The sequence below is a fragment of the Anas acuta genome, chromosome 17 (assembly GCF_963932015.1).
Source record: "Anas acuta chromosome 17, bAnaAcu1.1, whole genome shotgun sequence".
Classification (NCBI taxonomy): Eukaryota; Metazoa; Chordata; class Aves; order Anseriformes; family Anatidae; genus Anas; species Anas acuta.
In genome coordinates this window covers 13,968,485-13,993,422 of record NC_088995.1, presented here as the reverse complement: position 1 = coordinate 13,993,422, position 24,938 = coordinate 13,968,485, and the positions used below count along the sequence as shown (strand labels likewise).

Genomic DNA, 24,938 nt, shown 5'->3' with positions numbered 1-24,938 from the left:
TGACCTCTGGCAAAAGTATCTGTCTAACATATTTTTTTAAACTAAAAGTTTGTAAAACAGCTGAGCATTTCACCCTTGATTGTGTGTAAAGCGGATTACTCACCTTTTGCTGATGACAGTGTGGGAAAGAGACCCTTCTACTGTGGATAAGCCCTCTCCCCCCAGCACAATAACACGTTATTTCTTTATTTGCTTCCTGTGCTATTGAGCAAAGGAAATCCTCTCCCAGTTAATGTGCTTCTGGAACCATCTTCATTCATGCCCCCTAGTAATTTCTGTGTTATCTTTTCTACATTTTTCCTGTGTCGGGCACACTTTATCACATTTAATTTTAACATCTCATTTTATGTGCTCAGTTTTCTCAGAACCTCAACAGCAAACCAACCAACCAACCCATGACAAAAACCCTTATCAGCAATTAGCCCTGCTGGAGATCAAATGATAACAGTTAGATATGGATACTAAAAAGTGCAGGATGCAGTTACATACACATGTATGCTTTCTGAACAGCCTGAGCACCAAAGAAATAAATATCAATGAATGTAGCCCAGCTGATTCTACTAAGAAGAGGCAGAGTAGGAGATGAGATTAGACATACACATTGTTTAACCTGGCAACAAAGGGAACAATTTGGAAAACTACTTGTCAAGGTGTCTTCAGAAATTAGTATAGTATATTTTACAGCATTGCCAGAGGGGCTGTTTCCTATTCCGTCTACAGCTCTGTGTGAAATCCTTGTGAGGAAATTCTCAGCCCTAGGGAAAAAGCTGCCTTCAAGATTTGTTACAAACTTGAAACTCAGCTCAGCGCCATCAAAATGTGTGAAGAACTTTCATGGAGACATGGGTTGTGCCGCTGAAACAGCTAAAACTGGCTCTGGCTGATCTTTGCTTTCAGAATTAAGCTCATGCCAAACTAAACCATCCAGTGATGGCGAGAACTGTATGTAGTCACAAAAATTGTTTTCTGTAAGTAGTAGACTTTCTCTTCTGTTCATTGAATAAAGTCCAGAGCAATCCCCCAAACTACAATAGGTGAACTGGATTTTCAGTGGCAGAAATGAGATCTAATAACTTGCACAAATTGTATGTGCCGATGAAACTGAAGTATTATTATTTTTATATATTTTTTTTGAGTGATAGTCAAGTATAATTAATCTAACCCTTAAAAACTATGCTTAAAATGTAGTTTGGTACATATCCTTTGTGCCTTTAGATGGCCAGTCACCAGGCAAATTATACTTTCCTTCATTACTGTAGTTTCATTTCTCTCTCTCTGGTGTTTACTAGAATGAAGTGGAGCATGTAATGCAACATCGTGTTCATAGATTTCATTTTCCGTATCAGCTCCAGTTCTGCACAAAATCTCAAACACTACAACAGCTTTTTACATGCTCAAAAATGCAAAAAGAAATTGCTGAATGCACCCAAATCCAGAAGTCTAAAGAGGATACCCTAAATTTATTCAAACAACATCATTTACAGTTGCAAAATAATTGCCTGCACACAAATAATCAGGTAATTTTTAACAGTTACTATATGGAACAGATTATAAAAGTTGGGAGAAAATGTCAGCTTTCTCTAATATCCCATCTGCTCTAAATACATGGTTACACGTTAACAAAAAATGAATAGCCATTGAGACCAGTTTTGGTAGGTGTTTAGGTTTCTAATTTGCAGTTAAATTAGTAGGATTTGGATGCCTAAATAGCTTTAAAAAGGAGGTTTATCATCCAACAATTAGTTAAACAAAGCAATATTGCAAAATACAGCTGAAATGGGAAAGTTATTCAGCATTTCCATGGGTAGCTGATGTGAGAAAAATAATAGCGCTCAAGTATCCTACAAACAAATACAACACCCACGCCACAATCTTCCTTATTCTAGGAAGTGACCAGATCCTCTCACATGTGTGAAGCACAATGCTATTACAGATAATTATTTACTAAAATAAACTGGACTCAGATAACCCCTTGTATTCTGACATCTGAAAGTAGTTTTCAGATGAACTTTGCTTGTTTACCTTCTCATGCTCCTGGAAATCCTTCAGAAGCACTACACTGATTTTATAAATAACTCCATAGAGAACAAGGGGGTAGCCAAATGTCAGAACAGAAAACTAGGGAAGAGCTGAGAGCACAAGCCAAGACTACATCCACTGCACTTAACAAAGTGAAACAACCAAAAAGCATCTGCCTCCAAAACATACTGCTTCTGAAGTACTTAAGGATAGATTTTTAAATTATCATTATTTGATTATTCCACATCAAAAACATCTCTGGAAAGGGACAAATTGCTGTACAAAGTCCTCACCTGTCAAGTTTCAGGCTAAGAGTTACGTGGTTGCCTCAATGAGGTCCTAGAAAGTAATGCAAAACGGTCCAGATACTGGAGAAACAGGAAGAAATCTGTCAGCAGACCTCCACATACTTTGTTACGTAAGAAATATGAAAATATTTCTAAATCCTTACTCAGTCACTCATACTATATCATGACACTCATTTTTATATGCTGTAAGTTAAATTTAACAGGGGCACTTCCTAAAAAGCCTAAGCTCTGTCCTAGTTAAGGGTATGTACATTATTAACAATCATAGTGATGATGCTTAGATTGCATATTTTATGCAAAGATCTCAAAGCACTTTTCAAGGATTTAGTATTAATACTCTTTATCTGTCAAGGTAATTCAAAACCATTATACAGCTTTTGTGAGTGCATATGCTAAGACAGATCAAATAAATGACTTGGCAAAGATCAAAATAGCACACCAATGTCACAGCTGAAAGTACATGCCAGAAACTCCACTATAACCAGATAAATCCAATGCAGAATCTGATAACACATCCAATGGGTTCTCCAATTGTTACCTAATCTTATTAAAGCATAGGCAAATGAAATGAAAATCAAAAGTCTCACAATGTGTGCAGATTGAGCTCTTCTTAGAATATATAATGCTTAAAATCCCAGCCCAGTGGGCTCACTAGAGCATACTTCCTTTCTTCATTACCTATGAAGAAGAAAGTAGTAGACATGATTACAAGTCCTGAGCTCATTATGTCCTTTTTGACCTCTTAGTCTACCTAGCATAGACAGACTCTTATCTTTCATATAGGTACATCCTAAAAAAAGCACTGTGTTCTTCCAACACTCTATAAGAAGTCTAGGAGTATGCCAAAGATCCCATATCTAATATTCAGGGTGATTCATGTTTCAGATCTTATCAGTAGCTTCTCTACTAATTCCAGATTACCAACCAAATCTTCAGCTAATATTAATCAATATGGTGCTGATACAGTCAGGGGGATCTACACACACCTAAAACAGCTGAAAATACCTTGTCTTTTTTTTTTTTTTTTTAATTTATTTTAATAAGACCAATCCTTCCTCTAGATAATATAAAAACTGTACACTCCTACAAATGATAAACAAAAGCAAAGTCATTTAGTGGCTATGATGTATGTGATATGTCCAGAAAAATCCTAAATTGGGCTGAAAAGACAACAATTTATATGGCATATTGTAACTTTTTACTAGGTTGTAATAAAGCAACACAGGTTTGTGTCATGATCTGGAGGATGGCTTAGAGGCACAAAGAGCTACAAATACTGCATCTAAAAGAAAGTGGCAGACGGCCACTGGAACTGAAGAACACAAAAGCTTTAAAGCTAAAGGGATTTTTTTTTTTTTTGAGAAAAAAAATAATCACAAGTTTTAATGATTAATGCAAGTTTCTGTTTTGGAGCCAGGTGCTACTGGATGCTCCAGTTTAGCTTTCATTTATATCCCAGTTCCTGGGAGATGTGGGACGGTTACATAACTTTTACATTCAGAACTCATCTTTGCCATGCCTACTCTTCATACCGGAGAGATATTAAAATTGTTTCTGCTCCTTTTAAAGCCAATATTAACAGCACATGGACTGAACTCAACAGTTATTATTGCAACTTTTATTTTTGATACTGCATGTTCCTTAGTTTTTCCTATATCCTGATTACCAAAGCAGATCAGAAGAAGTATTTTCTTTCTCATAGTTGCTTCATCCTAAATTGAAAAGTTCAGAAAGATTCTGATGTCAGGAATACTGAAATTGAGCTGAAATGACAGGACATGATTTCATCATTTCCTATCAAAATGAAATGTTTAGACAGTGCAGAAAATAAAAGCATCCATTTGCAGACTTAAATCAAATGTTTGTTTCAAGGTAGATCAAAGTTGTTTGGAATGGAATAAGGCACTTCAGCTGGTGAGAGAAACCGCATTATGTTGTGGAAAACCATGGCAGATTGAACTTGATCTTCAACCAACCCTCAAGGCAGAGATTTATTTTCCCATTACAAAATTCATCCCTTCATAAGCATATTCTATGCAAGTGTTCAATCTAAAAAAATCCCATTTGCTAATGGGAGAGTATTTTCTTTGATATAATTCTAGAAACTATGTTGACTACATCTGCTTTTCACTTCCACTTGGGTGCTCTGAACCCTCAGTGATCAAAACCCATATGATAACTCCTGAATATTACACACTGTGGTTAACCAGTTTAATAGATCACGGCTTCTGAAACAGGGGCTTGCTCTTCTTTACTACTCTCACCTGCTTTGCTCCCACTGCAGGTTACATTTTCCTCCTCTTGTCCCTCTCCTCCCCCTAGGAGCAAGCACCAGGCCAGGGTGAATACTTGGCTTCCTCCATTTGACTGCGTGCACTGTTAGATTCAATCAAGCGATAACATGCATCTCAAATCACTCATAACATGGCTTAAACCTGTGAGATAGTAGGGAAACTGGGACTCTTCACACCCTTGTTTTTAAATTTTTGTGTATCTTTGCAGTACCTCCATTTCTGGGGCTCATGCCTTGGTCTGCAGCTGTGATGGTTATCTTTTCCATTTGAAAGCTGCAACTGAAAACTTATGTAATCACATGCATCCAAGAATGCATTGCAAAAAGAGTAACAAATGGACTGCCACTAGTGATACGACTGCTAAAAGCAGCAGCACTAGAACTGCCAACACTAACCTAAGGAGCAGATAAAATCCTGGACCCGATTATCTTCTCCCCTTGATTTTATACTTTCTCATTCCACCAACTTTAAAAGAATTCAACTTTCCCCTGAAGTGCGCCAGAGTAAGGAAGAAAACAGCTGCTAAAAGTTTAATGTTTTAAAACACTGTTTGCTTCAGGCTATTTTAGATGCTCTGATACTTCAGCTTTTGTAAAGTCTATCACTTGGCTAGAAAAAAGTTATTTTGTTGCTGATAAAACCAGACTAAGTGTTACTGGAAGATTCGTTTGTCTGCAGTAATATTTTACAAACAGCTGAGTGCATTGTTACCCCCTCAAATACAGTCCAAAGCGAACAGAACAAAGCAGCTATTAAGGCATCACTCAATGTAACTTCCTATCATGGAGCTGTGGTTAGAACAGTCTGGCTTTGCATCTCTGCAGCCAGCTGACAAACGGGGACGGAAACATCACAGCTTCCCTCCTTTCACAGGGCCAGGCAGATCGGACTCTGCAGAGGACAGGCACAAACTCTAGGCAATCGTTCCACGGCCAGAACCGGTTGTGGAGCTGCTGCTTTGGAAAATGGGAATTCAGAGAGAGAGGCCATGCCACAGGTTCTTGCACAGCCTCTGCACTTGGTACACAGCCTTGTGGCACTGTGGTAAGCCCCATGTTAGGCAAAGTTAACACATCTCACCTCCTGTTCACATCCTTATCTGAGATCTATGTAAAATACAAGATGCTCTAGAAGGTAAAAAGCTAAGGAATTTTGTTAGAAAAGCACACAGTTTTGGATAACATTCAGATTTTGAATGCAATCCTCCACAAAATACACAGCATAGCATAAGAAAGGGCCAGAGAAACTGTATCCTGTTCCCAGTGCTGGCACCATTCACTATGTGATTTCTGGCAAGTAGCTTCTGGACAGAGCTGAGAATATATTGGAATTTTTCGTTAAATGATCAAACAAAATGAATTTCAAAGAGTTTTCATTTCAAGACAACAGAAATGCAGATTTTCAATTAACTCATCAAATGAAAAAAATGAAAACACAGAGCATGGGAAAGTGATGCTTTTGAGACATCTATACTTTGGTAACGCTAAAAAAAGGGACATTTTAAAATGGAAATTCTTTTGAAATGAAAGATTAGAACATGTTGATTTTTTCTATTTCCTCTCCTCAGTCTTGATTTAAATTATGTTGAGATTTTGATCCACAGGAACAACTCACCAAAAATAATCTGATCATTAATCTCTTTCCCATGAGATCAGAACAAGTTTTACCATCTACTTCAATGGTCAAAACTTCATTATAGCACTTTGAAATTTTTCTGTGTTTCGTATTCCTCATTTGCGAAACAGAATCTATACCTTGACTCCACTTTTTGGCATGGTTACTCTGTCACTGTGGACTAAATCATTTCAGACATCATTTGCCATTAATGATATTTTTTTAATGGACTAAATTCTGTCCTGACTTATTTAACCAATTTTAAGTAGATGCAGTTTGGCAGACAAAAAGTCAGTGCAGAATTTGGTCTGGATCTCTAGAGTACTTTGAAGTCCACAGTGAAAAAAGTGAGTAATAAATGCGGCTGCTGGAACCAGAAGTCAAATGAGGATACCAACACTGAGCAGGGAAAATGAGTTTAAATTCATCATTAATCAACACACAAAATATAGGAATAAAAGATATTACACGACAGGTCCATAGGGGAAAAACAAACAAACAAACAAACAAAAAAAAACAATAGTGAAGATATTAGAAATGTAATCTTAAACTTTATATTTCAATGGGCATTTAAAGCAGGCATTTTCTTCCATTTTATATTCACCACTCTGATGCCCAGAGAACAGAAACTCTAATTACTGTTGCATGCTGAAGGCTGGCCACTAATTATATAACTTTGTCTTCATTACATAAGATGTCTGTGAATAAGACTTGGTCTGAAACAGAACAGGTAAACTGAAAACTCAGAGAGGCATTTTCAATTAAAAACTCACTTTAAACTGGTGACTCATTTTATGGCTGCTGAAATCTGACTTTCTACTGCAGAGGAGTGAACTCTAGTGGGATGTTTGCAGAAGCCCAGAACACCTTGATCCCTGACTAGATTTCCTATTTCCTATTTTTTCCTATCATTAGCATCATTGTGCAATGGTATATATGAATAACAGGAAGCACAGAAACCTTTATTGGTATATTCACATATTTACAATTTATGATAGACACATACATAAGAAGTGCTACTACATTAAGCTCTTTGCCAGGGTAAGAGCCAAACATGTATGCTACAAACTGTTGCAGATTTACATCAGCCAAAACCATTTCACAAATACCCAATGAGTATGCCAAAACATTTTGATAAACTAGAAATTTGGAAAACAAAATTGTTGCTTCAAATATCTTCCAAATCATATACTTGCTTTCAAATTATTTTTTCCAACTCTCTGAATAAAATGAAAAGTTAATTAATTAATGTGAGTGAAGACTTAGTTCATTAGCTTCCACAACACAAGGCAAGAAAACCAAATGATTTCTTCCTGTTTTTAAATCTAGATTCAGTTCATCAGTTTGCATTATTTGGCAGGTTTACCAGATTCTAAAGTGCTTCATGGAAGCAAGAAGGACATTTAGATTAAGATAGCGAGAAAGACACATTTAGACAGAAAATATCGGTATAGGTGGCTATTTAGACCAGAAAACCTGAGAAGATTCTAAAGTGGAAACACACACATAAAAAAATGGACTTCTCAATTGCATGGACTCATCTTGTGTATAAAAAATTATCATAAAGACATTGCTTAAAACAAGCCCAATGAATGTCGACATGGTAAAAAGTTAAATATGTTTAGAGATAGTATAAGAAAGGTCATTTAAACCCATACCCAGCTCTATTCTTCAATTACCCTGCTCCAGATTGTCATTTCCTCTCTGACATAATATTACTTCTCAAACTTTTGTCAGTTCTCCCACATGACAGTAACAAACAAGCACCTACATTCTTCTTTTCCTTTACAGGCAAAATAAGCTCCACAGGAAGAGTCTTTTTTGGCTAATGGGGTCCAGAGAGCCTTGCTTTGGAATTAACAATACCCTTAGCCATTCAAATCTAAATTAAAATGAACTAATGTAAGAAGGAGAAAGCTTAGCATTCCAGTCATCTTTAGGCAAAGGCAAATTTCACAAAGGCCAAGTCCTCAATACGATGCAGTTCACAAAAGTTAATGGGATAACAGTGATTTCCAGCAGCTGAAGGGGTTGCCCATAGTATTTCAAATCATTTTCTGACAGACTGGTTATATTAAAAAATTTCTATTTTAACTTTTATTTGTAACTGTGTCTCTCATTTTGTCTTCTCATGTGACAGTCATGAATGTCTGCGAAAACATAAAAGCTGGTGCAGATGAGCCAATGTTTCTGTCACCATGCTGGAATACTTTCTACTGTATCTCCATGGCTGATCATGTCTTCCTCTACCATTAATGTGTGCGAACCATTAGCCAAACTGAGTAGAAATATGCAGAGCTTCTTAAAAGCTTTTAGTTTTTACTGGTACAAGCTGAAAGTCTTTATGAAACAGCAAATGTCTTGAGCAACCTGACCCTGATATTTCAGTAGTAAAATGGTGGCTTAGAAAGCTTCCTGCAGGCTCTCTCCTCACCACTTGGTAGGGAAGTACAAACTGTGAATAAAAGCTAGAAGTAGCCTTACATTATCGCCTGACATGTGTCTTGAAAGAAGTTTAGCTGTTGTTCAGAGTAAGTGGTCTGGTCAAGTTTCTTACCAAGTAATTCCCAGTCCACAACTGGTGGGCAACATATTTTTGTGATACCCCCTAGTTAGCAGTTGTGACCAAAGAAAATTCCAAATTTAAACCTAATGTTGTTTGCAATACACTACTGGGTCAGTACTAAGAGACCTGTACTTTGAGTCACACGATTCCTGTTCCAATGCAGCAAACTAATTTCAGAGGAATTATTTCCTACTTTAGAAGATCTGCCAACCTTTCTGACACCCACAGAGCCCATATAGCTGAGAAGTAAAAGGCAGAGGTAGAGCGAGCTCTGAAAATACTTCAAAGGTGGGAAGTGACAAACAGTTCCAAGTATTTGACATGCAAGATAGAATGTGATTTTCTGTTTGTTTTATTTCTCTGACATACACAGATAATAAACCTTTGTTTCTCAGCAGCAGAACAGTTAGAAAGGAGAAAGAACTTGTCACATTAGAGAACATCACTGTTTTGTAGGGCCTCTCCCTTTGTGCAATGAAGCAGTATGGGCCTACCTTAATGACATCTTCATCTGATGATCTGCACTCCACAGATTCCAGAAGATCAGTCACAGTCCCATCATCTTCCAGAGAGATCACTTTGACAGGGACAGCCACTGTTTTCCCAGTGAGAATAGCTGTATTCAAGATCTCTGCTTCCTAAGAGACCGAAAAAAGCCCTTTTGGTTAGTATATTTCACTATTGCTTCATTACTACCACCTAGATTCAGATTTACATTAATTTCTAATGTCTATTTTAAGAGTTATTCCAAGCACAGTAGGCAGAAGGGACAAAGTCCCTCCCTTTAATCCTGGAAACAAGCTTCCAGTTCTGATTGAGGACTGGTAACACATATGTCATACTCCAATTGCTCTTTCATGACTGCTCATCAAGCGTCCGAACATCCTAACACCCAAGGAGTGATGCTGCATGGCATTAACAAGATGTCTCTTGCATCTAGCTATGCTAAAGTCTCCATCCTGGGCTCACTAATGACCATGCTGATCACATAAAAATAACCTGACTTAAGTCTGTCTGTTCTACTCACAGAATGTTTCCATTTCATTGGATGCTCGGGATGGCCATGCACAGAAGCCACTCTCATCTTAAATGGAGGCTTTAGTCTGGTCGTGGGGATGCACTTTTGGCAGATTCACCTTAAGTCTCCCGGTTCACAATTTGTAAAGTGGCTAGTGGCAATGTCTCTCATGACAGATAAGATCTGGGTTCTCCTCCTCTGCTACTTAAGGAATTATTTTAAGAGTGCTGACATTCTGTTCCCACATTAATGCACCACAAGACTGTAGGGAATCAGACCCCAATCAGGTTATCTAGGTCTTATCCTGGCTCGTGTTTGCTAATGATGGGCTAGCACTTGTTTGCAACTGTTTCTTTATCTGCCAATGAGGCTCATGCAGAACCATCATCTCTCAGAAAGGCAGGACGCTGAGAAGGTCTAGGCTCTGATAAACAAACTCTGCAGTGATGTGTGTTACTGGTACAACATTTTTTGTGAGGATTATTACAAAATGCATTCCTTCCAATTGATTTATCATTTCTAATTTAAATTCATTGATTTCTGATCATGTGAAGAACACAAGGCTAAACAGCACTCTCAGTTACTTAGGTGTCACATCAGTCATGCACAGCAGATATCACTGACTTGCACTATGACACACAGGGAGCCCAAATTCTTCATCTTATTGCAGAATGTTGCTCGTTCCTGGAAAGGCCTCTAAGCTTTTCAGAACCATGCCTTCAAATCCCTGGCTAACCCACAGAACGAGAAGCTCTTGATTTCAGCTGTCTCTTGTGAAATAAAGGCTTCCAAAGCCTCCCAAGTGCTAATTGCTTGTTATCTAAATAGCTCCCACTACGTGCGCTGAGACTGCCCTGATTTCACTTGTGGAAGACAGTGAAGTAAAAAATCGAAACCAAGTTACCAGGAGATGACGACTCCCCCTACTGCCTCTTGGGCTAAAGAAGAGAAGCTAAGGCTTCTCTCATCCAAAGCACATGGATCAAAAGGACAGTTTCCCATTACTTAAAGAAACAGAGATGCTTTATTCAGACTCAAAGCAATATTTAGAGAATGAAAAAAAAAAAAAATCCTTGTCTTTTGATAGCTGCTTTGCTAAAGTTTCCCCATTCTTATCATGATCTTTAGGGGAGGGTGAAATAGGATTTCACAAAAAGAGAACTTAAGAAGAAAATCCTCTCCCTCCCTCAGCACAAAAGCCCTTCAGATATTTTGAAATTATAATTCATAGAAAGGTGAGAATATCCGTCTGTACTGTAAGGCCCATCTGTCTTGAGTGTGCATTTGTTCTCAGAAGAAAATATATTATTCAAGCAACTGGGACCTCAGGAAGACTAGCAATTAAGTTTCCAGGTTCTTTTATTTATTTCAAATATGGGATTTGCAGCAAAGTTAACTACATACAGGTTATTTAGATACTTTTGCCACTCTCCTATAGGCTTGACTGAGCTGCAAATAGGGGCAGCTTGACAGAACAAGTGCTATTAAGCTATACAATAATTACAGAATCTAAGTATCTGGTCCTGATCTCACAAACACTTACATGAATCTCATTTCATTGGGACTATTTGAGGCCATATTCCATGCCTAGATACTTGTACCTAGTGCCAAGTTGAAAATACCTGCTCCCCCAAGCAGGAATGCCCTTCTTCCTCCAGTCATTACATTACAATATGACCCTTGTAATTATTTTATAAAGCAAAAGAAGGTTTAATAACCAAGCTTTTGAAACAGTGTGATTAATGAGGTCTGCTTACCAAAGGCAAATGTAATTTCCCTTGGTAAGAGTTACTAACTGAGAATGATTCTCAAAAGCTTCATGAATCTCTTTCAAGTTTCCAAATTTCGAGTCCTGGCTTTGGATGTTCTGAATACAGACTATTGGAAACACATTCAAAAACAAGTTACTTAAAACATCAGCTATGCCACTGCCACTACCTATGTTCCTTCTCAGCCACCTTTTAAAAGCATGTGCAAATAACATCCAACACACAGGGAATTTCTGCAAGTCCACAGTCTCGGGTGGATTTAGAGCTCAGTAACTTAGGTCCTGTCCCAGAGCTTTCTGTCTGAGGCTACAGTCCAACAGATCTGAATTTACACCAATCATGGCAATAACCTCAGGGACTTTAAAGGAAGTACTTAAATACCAGGATATAAGTATACACATACCTGCTTCTAAAATAAGGAAGAAAATTCCTGTTTTGTCTCTGTCTAAAATCAAAGATCCCATATTCAAGTTTTTATAGTTTTTGTCTGTATCCATGTTCCAGATCTACATTCGGAACCACGCACAGCATGCAAATGTCTATGGTGATTTTCTACCAGTTAAGTGCTTGTCCAGTCCCAGGAAAACAAATGCACCCAATATTTCTCTAAAGTAAAAGAGGCACAAAGCAAGCTGGCAACGTCTGAAGCTGTGCAAATCTATGTCAGAGAAACTGAGCTGTATATTCTGTTTGCAGATTCTCAGTACCTCCATGTGTATAGACTTGGAGGCACCTGGTTTGCATCTCTTCTTTTGACACAGAGGCATAATAACCATTTACACCAATTTATGCAATGGGGGAAGAGTAAAACGTTTCTTCAGTCATTTGCTTAATGGCTAGAAAGGGCTTAATGTTCCCATGGTGAAAGCATATAAAAATTATTTCATTTTGAGGAAACAAACATGATACTTATTTAGCTATATAGAGATTTATAATTCAGAGTCCCAGCATGTAAAAGCTATAAATCTAAATAGTTACTAATTTAAAAGTGTTACTTTTTTCTGCTTAAGTGATAAAGGAATCTTCTAAAGAAATATTTCATGTTCTTTATCCATAACTAACCTAGATTATAGGATATATGATGTCAGGGCACTACAAGATGGGAATACTTATGGGTTTTACAAAGCTGTAGCCAAATATTCAGAGTACTTAAAGTTGATTCCCTGAATCACAGAATCACAGGATTTTCTAGGTTGGAAGAGACCTCAAGATCATCGAGTCCAACCTCTGACCTAAAACTAACAGTCCCCACTAAACCATATCCCTAAGCTCTACATCTAAACGTCTTTTGAAGACTTCCAGGGATGGTGACTCCACCACCTCCCTGGGCAGCCTGTTCCAATGCCTCACAACCCTTTCAGTAAAGAAATTCTTCCTAACATCTAACCTAAAACTCCCCTGGCGTAACTTTAGCCCATTCCCCCTCGTCCTGTCACCAGGCACATGGGAGAACAGGCCAACCCCCACCTCGCTACAGCCTCCTTTAATGTACTTATACAGAGCAATAAGGTCACCCCTGAGCCTCCTCTTCTCTAGGCTGAACAAGCCCAGCTCCTTCAGCCGCTCCTCGTAGGACTTGCTCTCCAGGCCCCTCACCAGCTTCGTCGCCCTTCTTTGGACCCGCTCAAGCACCTCGATGTCCTTCTTGTAGCGAGGGGCCCAAAACTGAACACAGTACTCGAGGTGCGGCCTCACCAGAGCCGAGTACAGGGGGACGATCACCTCCCTAGCCCTGCTGGTCACAGTGTTTCTGATACAAGCCAGGATGCCGTTGGCCTTCTTGGCCACCAGAGCACACTGCTGGCTCATATTCAGCCGACTGTCCACCATCACTCCCAGGTCCTTCTCTGCCTGGCAGCTCTCCAACCATTCCTCTCCCAGCCTGTAGTTCTGCTTGGGGTTATTGCGCCCCAGGTGCAGGACCCGGCACTTGGCCTTGTTGAACTTCATACAGTTGACCTCAGCCCATCGGTGCAGCCTATCCAGATCCTCCTGCAGAGCCTTCCTACCCTCGAGCAGATCGACACACGCACCTAGCTTGGTGTCATCTGCAAACTTACTGAGGGTGCACTCAATGCCGTCATCCAGATCATTGATGAAGATGTTAAAGAGGACCGGCCCCAGCACCGAGCCCTGGGGGACGCCACTAGTGACTGGCCTCCAACTGGACTTGGCTCCATTCACCACAACTCTTTGGGCCCGGCTATCCAGCCAGTTTCTAACCCAACGAAGCGTGCGCCAGTCCAAGCCAAGAGCAGCCAGTTTCTTGAGGAGAATGCTGTGGGAGACGGTGTCAAAAGCCTTGCTGAAGTCAAGGTAGACCACATCCACAGCCTTTCCCTCGTCCACCCAGCGCGTCACTTTGTCGTAGAAGGAGATCAGGTTCGTCAAGCAGGACCTGCCTTCCATAAACCCATGCTGGCTGGGCCTGATCGCCTGCTTGCCCTTCAAGTGCCGCATGATGACTCCCAAGAGGATCTGCTCCATGAGCTTCCCTGGTACTGAGGTCAAACTGACCGGCCTGTAGTTCCCCGGGTCTGCCCTCCGGCCCTTCTTGTAGATGGGCGTCACATTTGCTAGCCGCCAGTCAGCTGGGACCTCCCCCGATAGCCAGGACTGCTGATAAATGATGGATAGGGGCTTGGCCAGCTCCTCTGCCAGTTCTCTCAGTACCCTTGGGTGGATCCCATCCGGCCCCATCGATTTGTGGACATCCAAGTGCCGTAGCAGGTCACCAACCAGTTCTTCGTGGATGGTGAGGGCCACATCCTGCTCCCCGTCCCCTTCCACCAGTTCTGGGTACTGGGTATCCAGAGAGCAACCAGTTTTGCAGCTAAAGACTGAGGAAAAGAAGGCATTGAGCACCTCCGCCTTTTCCTCATCTCTTGTAACTAAGTTTCCCCCTGCATCCAGTAAAGGATGGAGATTCTCCCTAGTCCTCCTTTTTGTGTTGATGTATTTATAAAAGCGTTTTTTATTATCTTTAACGGCAGTAGCCAGATTGAGCTCCAGACGAGCTTTGGCCTTCCTAATCTTGTCCCTGCACAGCCTCGCTACATCCTTATAGTCCTCCTTAGTGGCCTGCCCAATTTTCCAAAGATTATAAACCCTCTTTTTTCTCCTAAGCTCAAGCCACAATTCTCTGTTGAGCCAGGCTGGTCTTCTTCCCCGCTGGCTCATCTTTGGGCGCATGGGAATAGACCGCTCCTGCACCATTAGGATTTGCCTCTTAAAGAGCGCCCAGCCTTCCTGGACCCCTCTGACCTTCAGAACCGCCTCCCATGGGACTCCACCAACTAGTGTCCTGAGCAGCCCAAAGTCAGCCCTCCGAAAGTCCAATACAGTGGTTTTACTGGCTCCCTTCCTGGCCCCGCCAAGAATAGTGAACTCCACCATTTCGTGGTCACTCTGCCCAAGACAGCTCCCGACAATCACATCCTCCACCAGTCCTTCTCTGTTTGTGAAGAGAAGGTCTAGCGGGGCACCACCCCTGGTAGGTTCACTGATCAGCTGCGTCAGGAAGCTATCTTCCACGCTCTCCAGAAACCTCCTAGACTGCTTCCTCTGGGCTGTGTTGTGCTTCCAGGATATGTCAGGGAAGTTGAAGTCCCCCACGAGTACAAGCGCTGACGATTTCGCAACTTCTGTCAGCTGCCTGTAGAACTCCTCATCCGTCTCCTCATCCTGGTTCGGCGGTCTATAGCAGACCCCGACCAGGACACTAGCCTTGTTGTCCCTGCCGATCCTAACCCAAAGGGACTCGATCTTGTCATTCCTAGCCTCGAGTTCTACAACATCGAAAGACTCTCTAATATAGAGAGCCACACCGCCACCCCTTCTGTGCTGCCTGTCCCTTCTGAAGAGCCTATAGCCAGGCATCGCAGCACTCCAGTCATGAGACTGGTCCCACCACGTTTCCGTGATGGCAACCAAGTCGTAGCCTGCCCGCTGCACGATGGCTTCCAGCTCCTCCTGTTTATTACCCATGCTGCGTGCATTGGTATAGATGCACTTCAGCTGGGCCTTAACCTTATCCTCCGGCCTTGCCATTGTTCCCCCTGGCACAGCCCCAACAGTCCTTGCTTCAGCCCCATCCCCCTTCTTACCTAGTTTAAAGCCCTATCTATCAGCCCTGCCAACTCCTGACCCAAGATCCTTACCCCTCTCCAAGAGAGGCCCATCCCATCCGGTGCCATCAGGCCCGGTGTAGCATAGACCTTCCCGTGATCAAAGAACCCAAAGTTGTGCCGGTCACACCAGTCACGAAGCCACGAGTTTATGCGAACAGCGCACCTTTCAGCTTCCATCCCCCCTATCGGAAGGACAGAGGCAAACACAACCTGTGCGCCTGAACCTCTAAGTTGTCGCCCCAAATCCCTAAAGTCTCTTTTGATCGCCTTCGGGCTTCTCTTTGCTACTTCATTGCTACCAGCCTGAAAGACCAATAGCGGGTAGTAGTCAGTGGGCCGTACCAGGCGCTTGACCTTCTTGGCAATGTCCCTGACCCTGGCCCCAGGGAGGCAGCAGACCTCCCTACGGGTAGGGTCAGGCCGACAAATAGGGCCCTCTGTTCCCCTAAGGACAGAGTCACCCACAACAATCACCCTGAGCAGCTGTTAAAAAAAATGCTGATCTTTCTCTGACCATTATGTAGCATAATTCACTTACACCAAACCCCTAAAATAAATAAAGGAAAGAATCATAATGATCATACAAAAACATTTATCTTTATGTAATAGAAATGGAAGACGAGGTAATCTTTATTCTTAAATTATCACCATGTTCAAAAATGGCAATACTTTTCAAGAAGATTCTGGAGAGAGCATTCTTTGCCTACTGAAGAGAGTCATATTAAATAACGGAGCATATTAAGCCCTCCAGCATATTTGGAAGATGCATGCAGTAAGCATCTATTTCAGTAGAAATGCAGAAGTGAACATCTATTAGTTTTTCAGTTTTAATTGGTAGCTTCCCTGCAATTTAATTTCCTTTCAGATATCTTTTGCCATATAATTCCTGGAGTGAAAGAAAGGACTTCAACAGTATCTTTATAAATCTCTTTTTCTCTTTCCTTTGTTCTCTCCCTGTACACAACATTTCCTAATGTTTGTATTAATAATTACTTTTAAAATAAATAAATATATGACTGACTCATGCTTGGCTTTGAGGCCCCACATCACATTTATAACAGGAGCACTTCGTTTAATAGTAAATATTATGAAAAGTTTAGTAGTAACTGTCAGCATTCTTTTCCAAAAACAGTTTAGCATGATTTGAGACATCAGTTTAATGCTGAATCTCTGTTAGCACTCTCAAGCCTCACAACACTACAAGTAGCACTGAGCAAGGCACCAGCTTGTTCTCAGAAAAGACCTGCATACATGTTTCCTCAAAATAACTTGGAGTGATCTGCAGTTCATACCCTGCAGGAGAAAAAATACTTGTCCTACCACAATATACAGGGAAAAAAAGTATTCAAAAGTCAGCACAGAACCATAATACATCTTCCATAAGCACAACAGATTTCCAGTTAAATTTTTGATTACAGTAGTGGAATATATTTTTTCCAGGCTAAATGCCTAGCTTCTAAAATTGAGTATGGTTCTGTTTTCAATAGGTATCTTGGTTTTGGGGTTTGCCATCTACAAGCTGCAGTAAGGAAGAAAACAAAGTGATCATCAAAATCTCCTGAATTCCAGGGCATGCCACCAAATCACAATGAATAGCTGCCTGAAAATCATTCTATTTGGCTCTCACTAACATCTTCCATTTTCCTCTTAATGCCTTTTTTTTTTTAATTAATCAGCCATTAGAGCATTAATCCAGGGTACCACCTTGAATATTGTCTTTTTTTTTTTTTTTTTTTTTTTAAGGCCTAGATTTTCCTCCTCTTCAGCAAGCAGCCATCTTATTTGTATCAGAGCATCCATGCTTCAGTCATGCATAACTAATTTCAAATCTTATTTAGCATCAAGTCTCCAAATTAAGAAGCTAAGTGACAGCTGTTTAATTAACTCCTTAAGCTGATTAGAAGGCATTACTGAAATCCCCCCAAGGAAGAGTTTATAACTGTCAAGAGAGCCTAAGGCCATGTTAATGCTTCTGTTTAAATTTAGTAAGCTAAACCAATAAAGTATAAATGCTCAACATCCTGATGGATGTGGCCAAATTCAGCTACTTTTCCTCATACTACCACTGCAAAGGTAGGAAACAAAAATAACACAGAAGGGATTTTAAAAGTCAGAAAGCAGCAGCTGAACAATAAAGCAAATAGATGTGTCTCTCTGAAGGAGCTGCTGGGAGTTCATACCACCTAACATTCGATTATACTGGATTAGCACCAGGCGCTGGAGTAAAGCTGAGCTTGCACCTTAAATGCAGAGTCATCGCCCAGCTTCTGGTTGCAAGTACAAAGGTTTGTTCATAGGTTCTTAAAACTTAAATCCACCTTTAATGATAAGATTATGGCAGCTGAAATACAAGTTTTAGAAGCAGCTGGTGGGGCTAGATACATGGTGGTGCAGAGGAACTTAAATGCTCCAAAGCAAATTTCCTTGGTTGTAGTACATTATTGTCAGCTCTGAGCTTTCAAACAGCTTGAGTTCAGTCCTAAAATATTACAGTATTTGGTCTGAAAGCTTGAAATAAATGAAACAGAACTTTGATTTCCTTATTTGCCTGTTAGTTTCCAAGCCTTTAGGATGCACTAAAAAAAAAAAATGAAAAATTAGCTGCAACAAAGGAACTTGGCCAGAAATAAAACAAAATAATTTTTGAAGCCTGTAATATAAATGAAAGAGTTGACAACATTGCCAGTACGAGAGAGGATGGTGAAACCTGAATCCAAAAATGTGAGAAGATTAACATGAACTTCAAAATTAGCTGCTTTTTTAAAGTGTGCATTTTTCATTGTGAAGAGTGAAATCTGAAGTCACTGGGAATGGGACATAGGAGGGGGCATTAACTAAGTTTTATTTAAGATCTTAATACGTAAACAGCTTCTGCTTTAACTCAGTACAGGCAAGACAGTTCCATAATCAGACTGGCTTAGCATCAGGACACAGGGTTAAAAAGGAGCATAAACTGAAACCCAGGTCCATTCTCCTCTGGATATATCTACCTGCTGACTCAGTCTTCCACATAGCTGCTAGAGAGGGGAAAATTGATCTTATTTTTAATAGCAAAATGTGACAGCACAACCATTGGTAAGAAAGAATTGGATGACAGAATCAATGTCTGAATACATTATTCATTCTTTCTTTCTTCAGGCTGTGATTCCTTGAAAAGTTTTGACTGACGTGCATCAGGGGGTGCCACCTCCAGCTACAGTCTCATGCCTCCACTGGGGCAAAATCAATGCTTACAGAGTAAGAAAGATTAAAGAATTAATGTGGCTGAAAATCAGTCTTTTTTGTTGCTTTGGGGTGGGTTTCCTGCCAGATCCATTCCCTTTCCACTTCAATGCACCACTCCTCAAACAGGAATCCAAACACGAGGAAGGTTTGGGAATGGGTCTGGGGTGCGATTTCCAGGCTATGTTTACGCTTCCTGGGAATATTATGAAACTTCAGCTTGAGCAAACAAACAAATTCCAGGTTGTTTGCAGTTGTTTCAAAGCCAAACAAAATCCTGTGTTTGATTAGCTGAATTACTTCTCCCACCTCATTTACATATAATAATAAGCCTAAAATTGTTGGTATAAAGAGGAAGTAACACAAGAGTAATTTTCTTCCAAACATTACATGCACTTAGCCTCTTCTTATTGACTAATCCTCCCACCCTTGTTGCTTTGTCATCCTACATCATGGGTACAATGAAGGGACTCAGATCTAACACTTTGGTCATATAGGTGAGGTGCTGCGTTTTGTTGTCTTTATGGAGTCTGCAGAAGATGCAGTATAAGAACCAGCTCCTGGGACACCATCAGGGCCACCTGGTGCTGCTGTTCTGAGACATGACATTTTAAATTTCAGGGAAGAATCTGAGGGTCAAGTCTCAAGCAACTTTTTAGGAAGTGCATAAATAGAAATAAAGACTCCTGTGAAGGCAAGGGGAGGCTACTGGCATTAAAATATATGATGCATAAAAAAGATCTCTTATATTGATACATCTTATTCTGAAGTGAACCTCTCCATTTACAAGCCAAAACATATGCAAAATGGAGCAAATACAGAATTGTAAGACTAATGCACACCCCCACACCTGCACAGTGGCCACACACTAATCATGCACAAAGAGATATTCCAAACATGAAAATAATTTTCAACCCTCATACCCTTTTTTATAACACAACCCCCAACAGACTTGTAAACTAAAAATATGCTTTCAAATTGCCGTCTCAGCTGAAAGTCTAAACTAAAATAATGAGTTAAACTAATATATTTTTACTAAACAATATTAGCACAGAATTAATATGAACCAAATCCAATATAAACCTCATGGCTAATTATATTTCCATTTTCACAGTACCATGTATTTGTAGTAATTTGAAAAAAAAAATTGTTCTTTTAAATACTGGAGGAATCAATGACATATTAAAATAACATGAGTCTGTTATTCAGATTCTGCAAAGGTTGCTAATAATAAATGATGATATTCAGCCACCTCTCTACTAGGTTTTTTAGATTTATTTTTTTTTTGAGCATCATTCACCACCTTTTCAATGATTTGCAGATGCCAAGCCACTTATACTACAAGCTAAATATCATATTTTTTTAGAAGCTCTTACTCCTGAAAAATTGCTCTGGTTGGGATATGTCAGTCTAGGAGACACCACACAGAGCCCATGCACTGAGGAATTAGAACAAAACTGCAAGAGCAGCTCAGAAAGTCCAGGAAGAACAAATATTTCTCTTTGAAATTCAGTCAAAGATGTAGGGTCTGTTTATTAGTCTTTCCAGCTGCTGCATCTCCTCTGAAGCCAACTTACCAATATTTGCTTATCTCAGAGAGAATTTGGCTTAGAGGCTGCAGTTTCATGGTAGGATTTCACAAAAACAAACAAACAAACAAACAAACAAAAAAAAATGGACATACAACACATAAGTCAACTGAGATATTTACTCTTCAAACTATTTGATTTTGAGGTCTTCAAAATGTGATATTTCTTGAAGCTTAGAGCATTACTGCATTGGAACATGGTCATCGGGGATACAGAGGAAGTTCTGCTTTGGAAGGAGTGAAAAGATTTAGTAAGAATGAGCAGTGAAACAAAGCTGCATATAACTATAAAGGACAGCAAGCACAACTTCCCAGGTAAAAAGAGAAAACATCCAATGTCTGGGAAAAAAGCAACATGGGACACACAGACTGTCTGTCACTCCTATTGTCACACAAAAGGCACTCAGGAAAAAAACATAGTTATATTTAATCTAAGACTTTTAAATATTCTTTTAAATATTTAACGTCTTTAAATTTAAAGTCTTTTAAATATTTGATGTTCTTACTAAATAACTTTAATATCTGTATAGATAATATCTATCACAGCTAAATTATATTTAAGCAGTAAAAAAAAAGCTAAATATATAACAGTGCTGTGTGTAGTAAATAAGGAGTAAAATAACAGCTAGGTGTTACAAAGGAAAAGTGGGATCATTAAGATGGCCAGTAGTGAGAGGTCTCTCATTGCACAGCCTGCCACGTTCAGTAAGAAGCTCAGGAAAGAAAGAAATGCATTTTAGTTAGAAGGAAAATCCAGATGCTACCGTATCTGCTTCGGTGAACTAAAGCTGCTGTTCAGGCTGGTAAATTCTCATGCTTCACAGTTGTGTGTTATTACAGTGAGGCAATCCTGCTGTGTGGACACTGGCTATTATTTCAGGATTCAGTCCTACAAATTTAAGTGATGGGAAAAAAATATATTATATTATATTATAATATTATATATAATATATATTTTTATATAGTAATATAATATAATATAATATAATATAATATAATATAATATAATATATCACTTCGTTCCAAGGAAGAGGAAAATGTCTTTACGTCCCTGTTCCTTATCTTTGTCTCACATTTCTAAAGTGCAATTGCCTCAAAACAGGGATCCTCTGTTTTTCGTACTTATGCAGCATCCAATCCACAGTTCACATCCACGGTCTAGCTGCTGAACCAATTAACAAAGGTAACAGTTTTATTGAAGTTGAGACATGGCAAGCACACATGATTAATACAGGAACAAAATAGGAATGACAGGACATATTGCCTCCATTTTTGGTACTCTTATTAACTGCCCAGCTACTATTTAGGAATGGCACAGTTCGTAACAGTACTGGTAAACTGCCCAAGCTGTACTGGATCTCCTTTATACCATGTAGCTGAGGGGCAAATCCTCCTATGGGAGTTCACTTTTTTTTCCCATCCATAGAGTAAATAGAATTTTTAATTTGTTAAAATGTCAAAGTCCCTTTAATGCTTTAATGTCTAGCATTTAGGAATTATGTTACCTTGCTTTTGGCAAGTCCTAATTTGGTTTTCGGTGCTTTGCAGTGCTAAGTAGGCTACCATAGTCCTAGGAAGCTGTTGTGTATGATGTCTGTCTATCAAAGTCAAAGAGCTATGAATTGTAGCTGTGAATTGTCAGGCTGTGGTTCTTTAGAAAAATTGCTAATTACTTCACATGCTCCAAACTGTAACTCCATGAAGCTGCATGTGTGTACTTGATTTTGTCTCTAGGCAGACTGCTTTAGCTGATAATCAACAAGGTTTGCTCAAAAAGCAAGCGAACTTGGTGAGCGTTTCTTCCTTGCTTTCCCTAAGCAGGCTGCCAGCACTTCCAGACATCATTGCAGGAGGGAAAGGCATGTCTGATTGTTAAAGGAAGACCTTTCAGAAGAGCAGAGCTGGGAGAACTGGCCTAAAGTACATGAATACACTGTGTCTGATGCTGCTGAATTGCTGAGACTGGGCAGACTGGTAGGGACATGTCATGCAAAATTAGCTAAAACCAATCAAAATTTCACACATGGGGTCAGTAGCTCAGCTCCTAGATTGATGTGCCAGCGTGAAGGCTCTTTTGATTCTCGGGCCTGCAGTTAAGAAGACTAACACGGAGGTTTGGTGCCTGCAGCGGTTTAGAGCTCTGTAAGGGGCAGACGATGGGATATGATGTAGGGATTTCCAGCAACAAAATGAAAGCTCTAGGATATCACTTCAAAGACAAGATGCCAATGAAACTCTAGCAATGCAATTTAGCAGAGTAAATATTTGGTGCGATGTGTAGCAGAGCCAGAATGACGGTGGTCAAAGTGATTGAAAGAGCTTTGCTTTCATGGAGGGAAGCATTAAAAATACCAAAACAAATCGCAGGCCTTGTCTAATACATTTTTTTTATTATTCTCTTTCTTTCACCACTTGCTGCTGTCATTCTGAGGCTGTGTTCTGAGCTGCACATCAACCCTTTCCCTCTTCCAGACAGAGCTAACCCCCATGCACTCGGTGGTGTAAAGGGAATATTAAGGGACACGGCCAGGGAACCCTGTCCCCATCTGCCAAACAGCTCCTTGGGGCCTGGCCAACCAGAAACAGATCACAGCAACCGTTGTGATGCAGAAACATCCAGCAGACACTTTTGACAGGCCCACTTCTGTCACCCTGTTCTTTCCAGAGCCAGGCTGTGAAAAAATCTGCCTACTGCCCTGCCTGCACACACTGCTCCTCAGCCCCTCCTGCCACCATTGCTGCCCCCAGAGCAGGGCCAGAGCTCTGCCACCATAGACTCCCTGCTGCCCAAGTCCTCTGCCCTGGCCACAAACATATTTCTGCACTGTTAGAGCCAGCAAGAGACATGCTGAAAGGGAGCTGAAGCTGGGAACAGCTGGGGATGGGGAGTGGAGAGGAACTGAATACAAAGAACAGGGGAAGGGGACAGTGAAGGAGCTGGTCTCCCACACAGGTTCTACGGAGAAGGTTCTGCTGTCCAAAGAAAACAGGGGAAAATTTCTGCTCCAACTGAATTTATTGAAGGATATAAATTTGCAAATTCTTGTGTAATATGGCACATGTAGTAACCTTAGCTATGGATGCTGGGCACTGCAGAGAACTGAGGCTGTTGCAACAGTGAGACCTCCATGCTCACACGCATTGCTCTCAGTGCTCCGTTATCCATTCTCTTCCTCCCACATAATCACGTTACCCTGCTTCTGCACCAACTGGAAATATTCATACTCCAGATTAGGGATGCATAAGTGAGTCAATGATCCCGGTAGCTACATCAACTCCCTCACAACATTTCTAAGTTCTTATCACATTCTTATCAATGATGTGTCTTTGTTTTACTCCAGAACAAGGTTTCTGTAAAAGGCTTCCCCGGATTCAGACCACGTGGGAATCAGGCCCTTAAGAGTCCTCTGAGATATCCAGAACAGATGGAACAAAAGCAGATTTGATGTTTTACTTTCTGAATATGTTTAGATTTTTCTATTTTTTTTTTTTATCAACAAACAAATTCACACCTGAAAACAACTTCAATATCATCTTATAATGTGGGATGATACATCTGCTGAGGTCCGTCTGTGAGCACTTTATGCAGGGTTTTGTTTGTGCTTTCAGGCCCTGCTGGGAGACATTCAATTATCTCCACATACCAGACTATCACCATGAGTTTGCCTTGGTGACTCACATGTCCTTTGTTAGCCATGTGTCTCCAGGGACCCTGACTCACGTGGGCAGCAGCATTATCAGCTGCATCAGTGCAGCTGTCCTTATGCAGGACATCCACAGAGGACTCTCCTATGCTGCTGGCTTGCCAAGCAGTGCCTTAAGCTCTGGCACCACAACATCTACCTGGTGTTTAGGACTTAAGTATCCTCATAACCCAGGCACACAAAGCAAGCACCTCATTTTCATCTCAAAGGTCTTTGACATTTTTGCCCCTATCCTACCTAGCTGGTCTATTCTCTCCTGTAATTTCCACACCTTTTAACGCCTACCAGTCAGCTCGTTCACCAGCAGACCTGTGCTTTTGCCCATGACACCTGCAGAGCTACTTACATTACAACCCTCTTCAAAATTCACCTGTCATGCTGACTACAGGATGTTGCAAGCCTCTATCATGTTTGTCACTCTCTTCCCCTCTCTGACAGTTTTTATTTAACTCTATGAGGTCAAGCAAGATCTATCAGCAAAATAAGTAAGTCAAGGTGCATGTGGTGTTTATAAATACATACACAGATTCAGTTCCATGTCTACAAAGCACTTCTCAGAAGGGAAAGCCATTTAGCAATGTATATGATAATAACAATACTAATATATTTATAATCTCTGAACTTATATTCATGTCATTTTAAAAATTCTACTATCCTCCTTTCATTTTCCAGAGGTGAAAGCTGAGATGCAGTAAGGTTAGGAGAG

General features: G+C 40.3%; 1 protein-coding gene across 7 annotated transcripts in view; it reads right to left on the bottom strand.

Moving 5' to 3' along the window:
• Positions 1-24,938, bottom strand: part of TMEM132D (transmembrane protein 132D) — a 262,231-nt gene that overhangs the window by 33,241 nt on the left and 204,052 nt on the right. For 6 of the 7 annotated variants that reach the window (XM_068653581.1, XM_068653582.1, XM_068653580.1 and 3 more), the window contains one exon: positions 9,296-9,439. In XM_068653581.1, the coding sequence (XP_068509682.1) occupies positions 9,296-9,439 (144 nt within the window). Of the gene's footprint in view, positions 1-9,295; positions 9,440-9,828; positions 10,000-24,938 lie in introns of those variants that run through there. The other variant, XM_068653587.1, reaches the window with a different exon arrangement.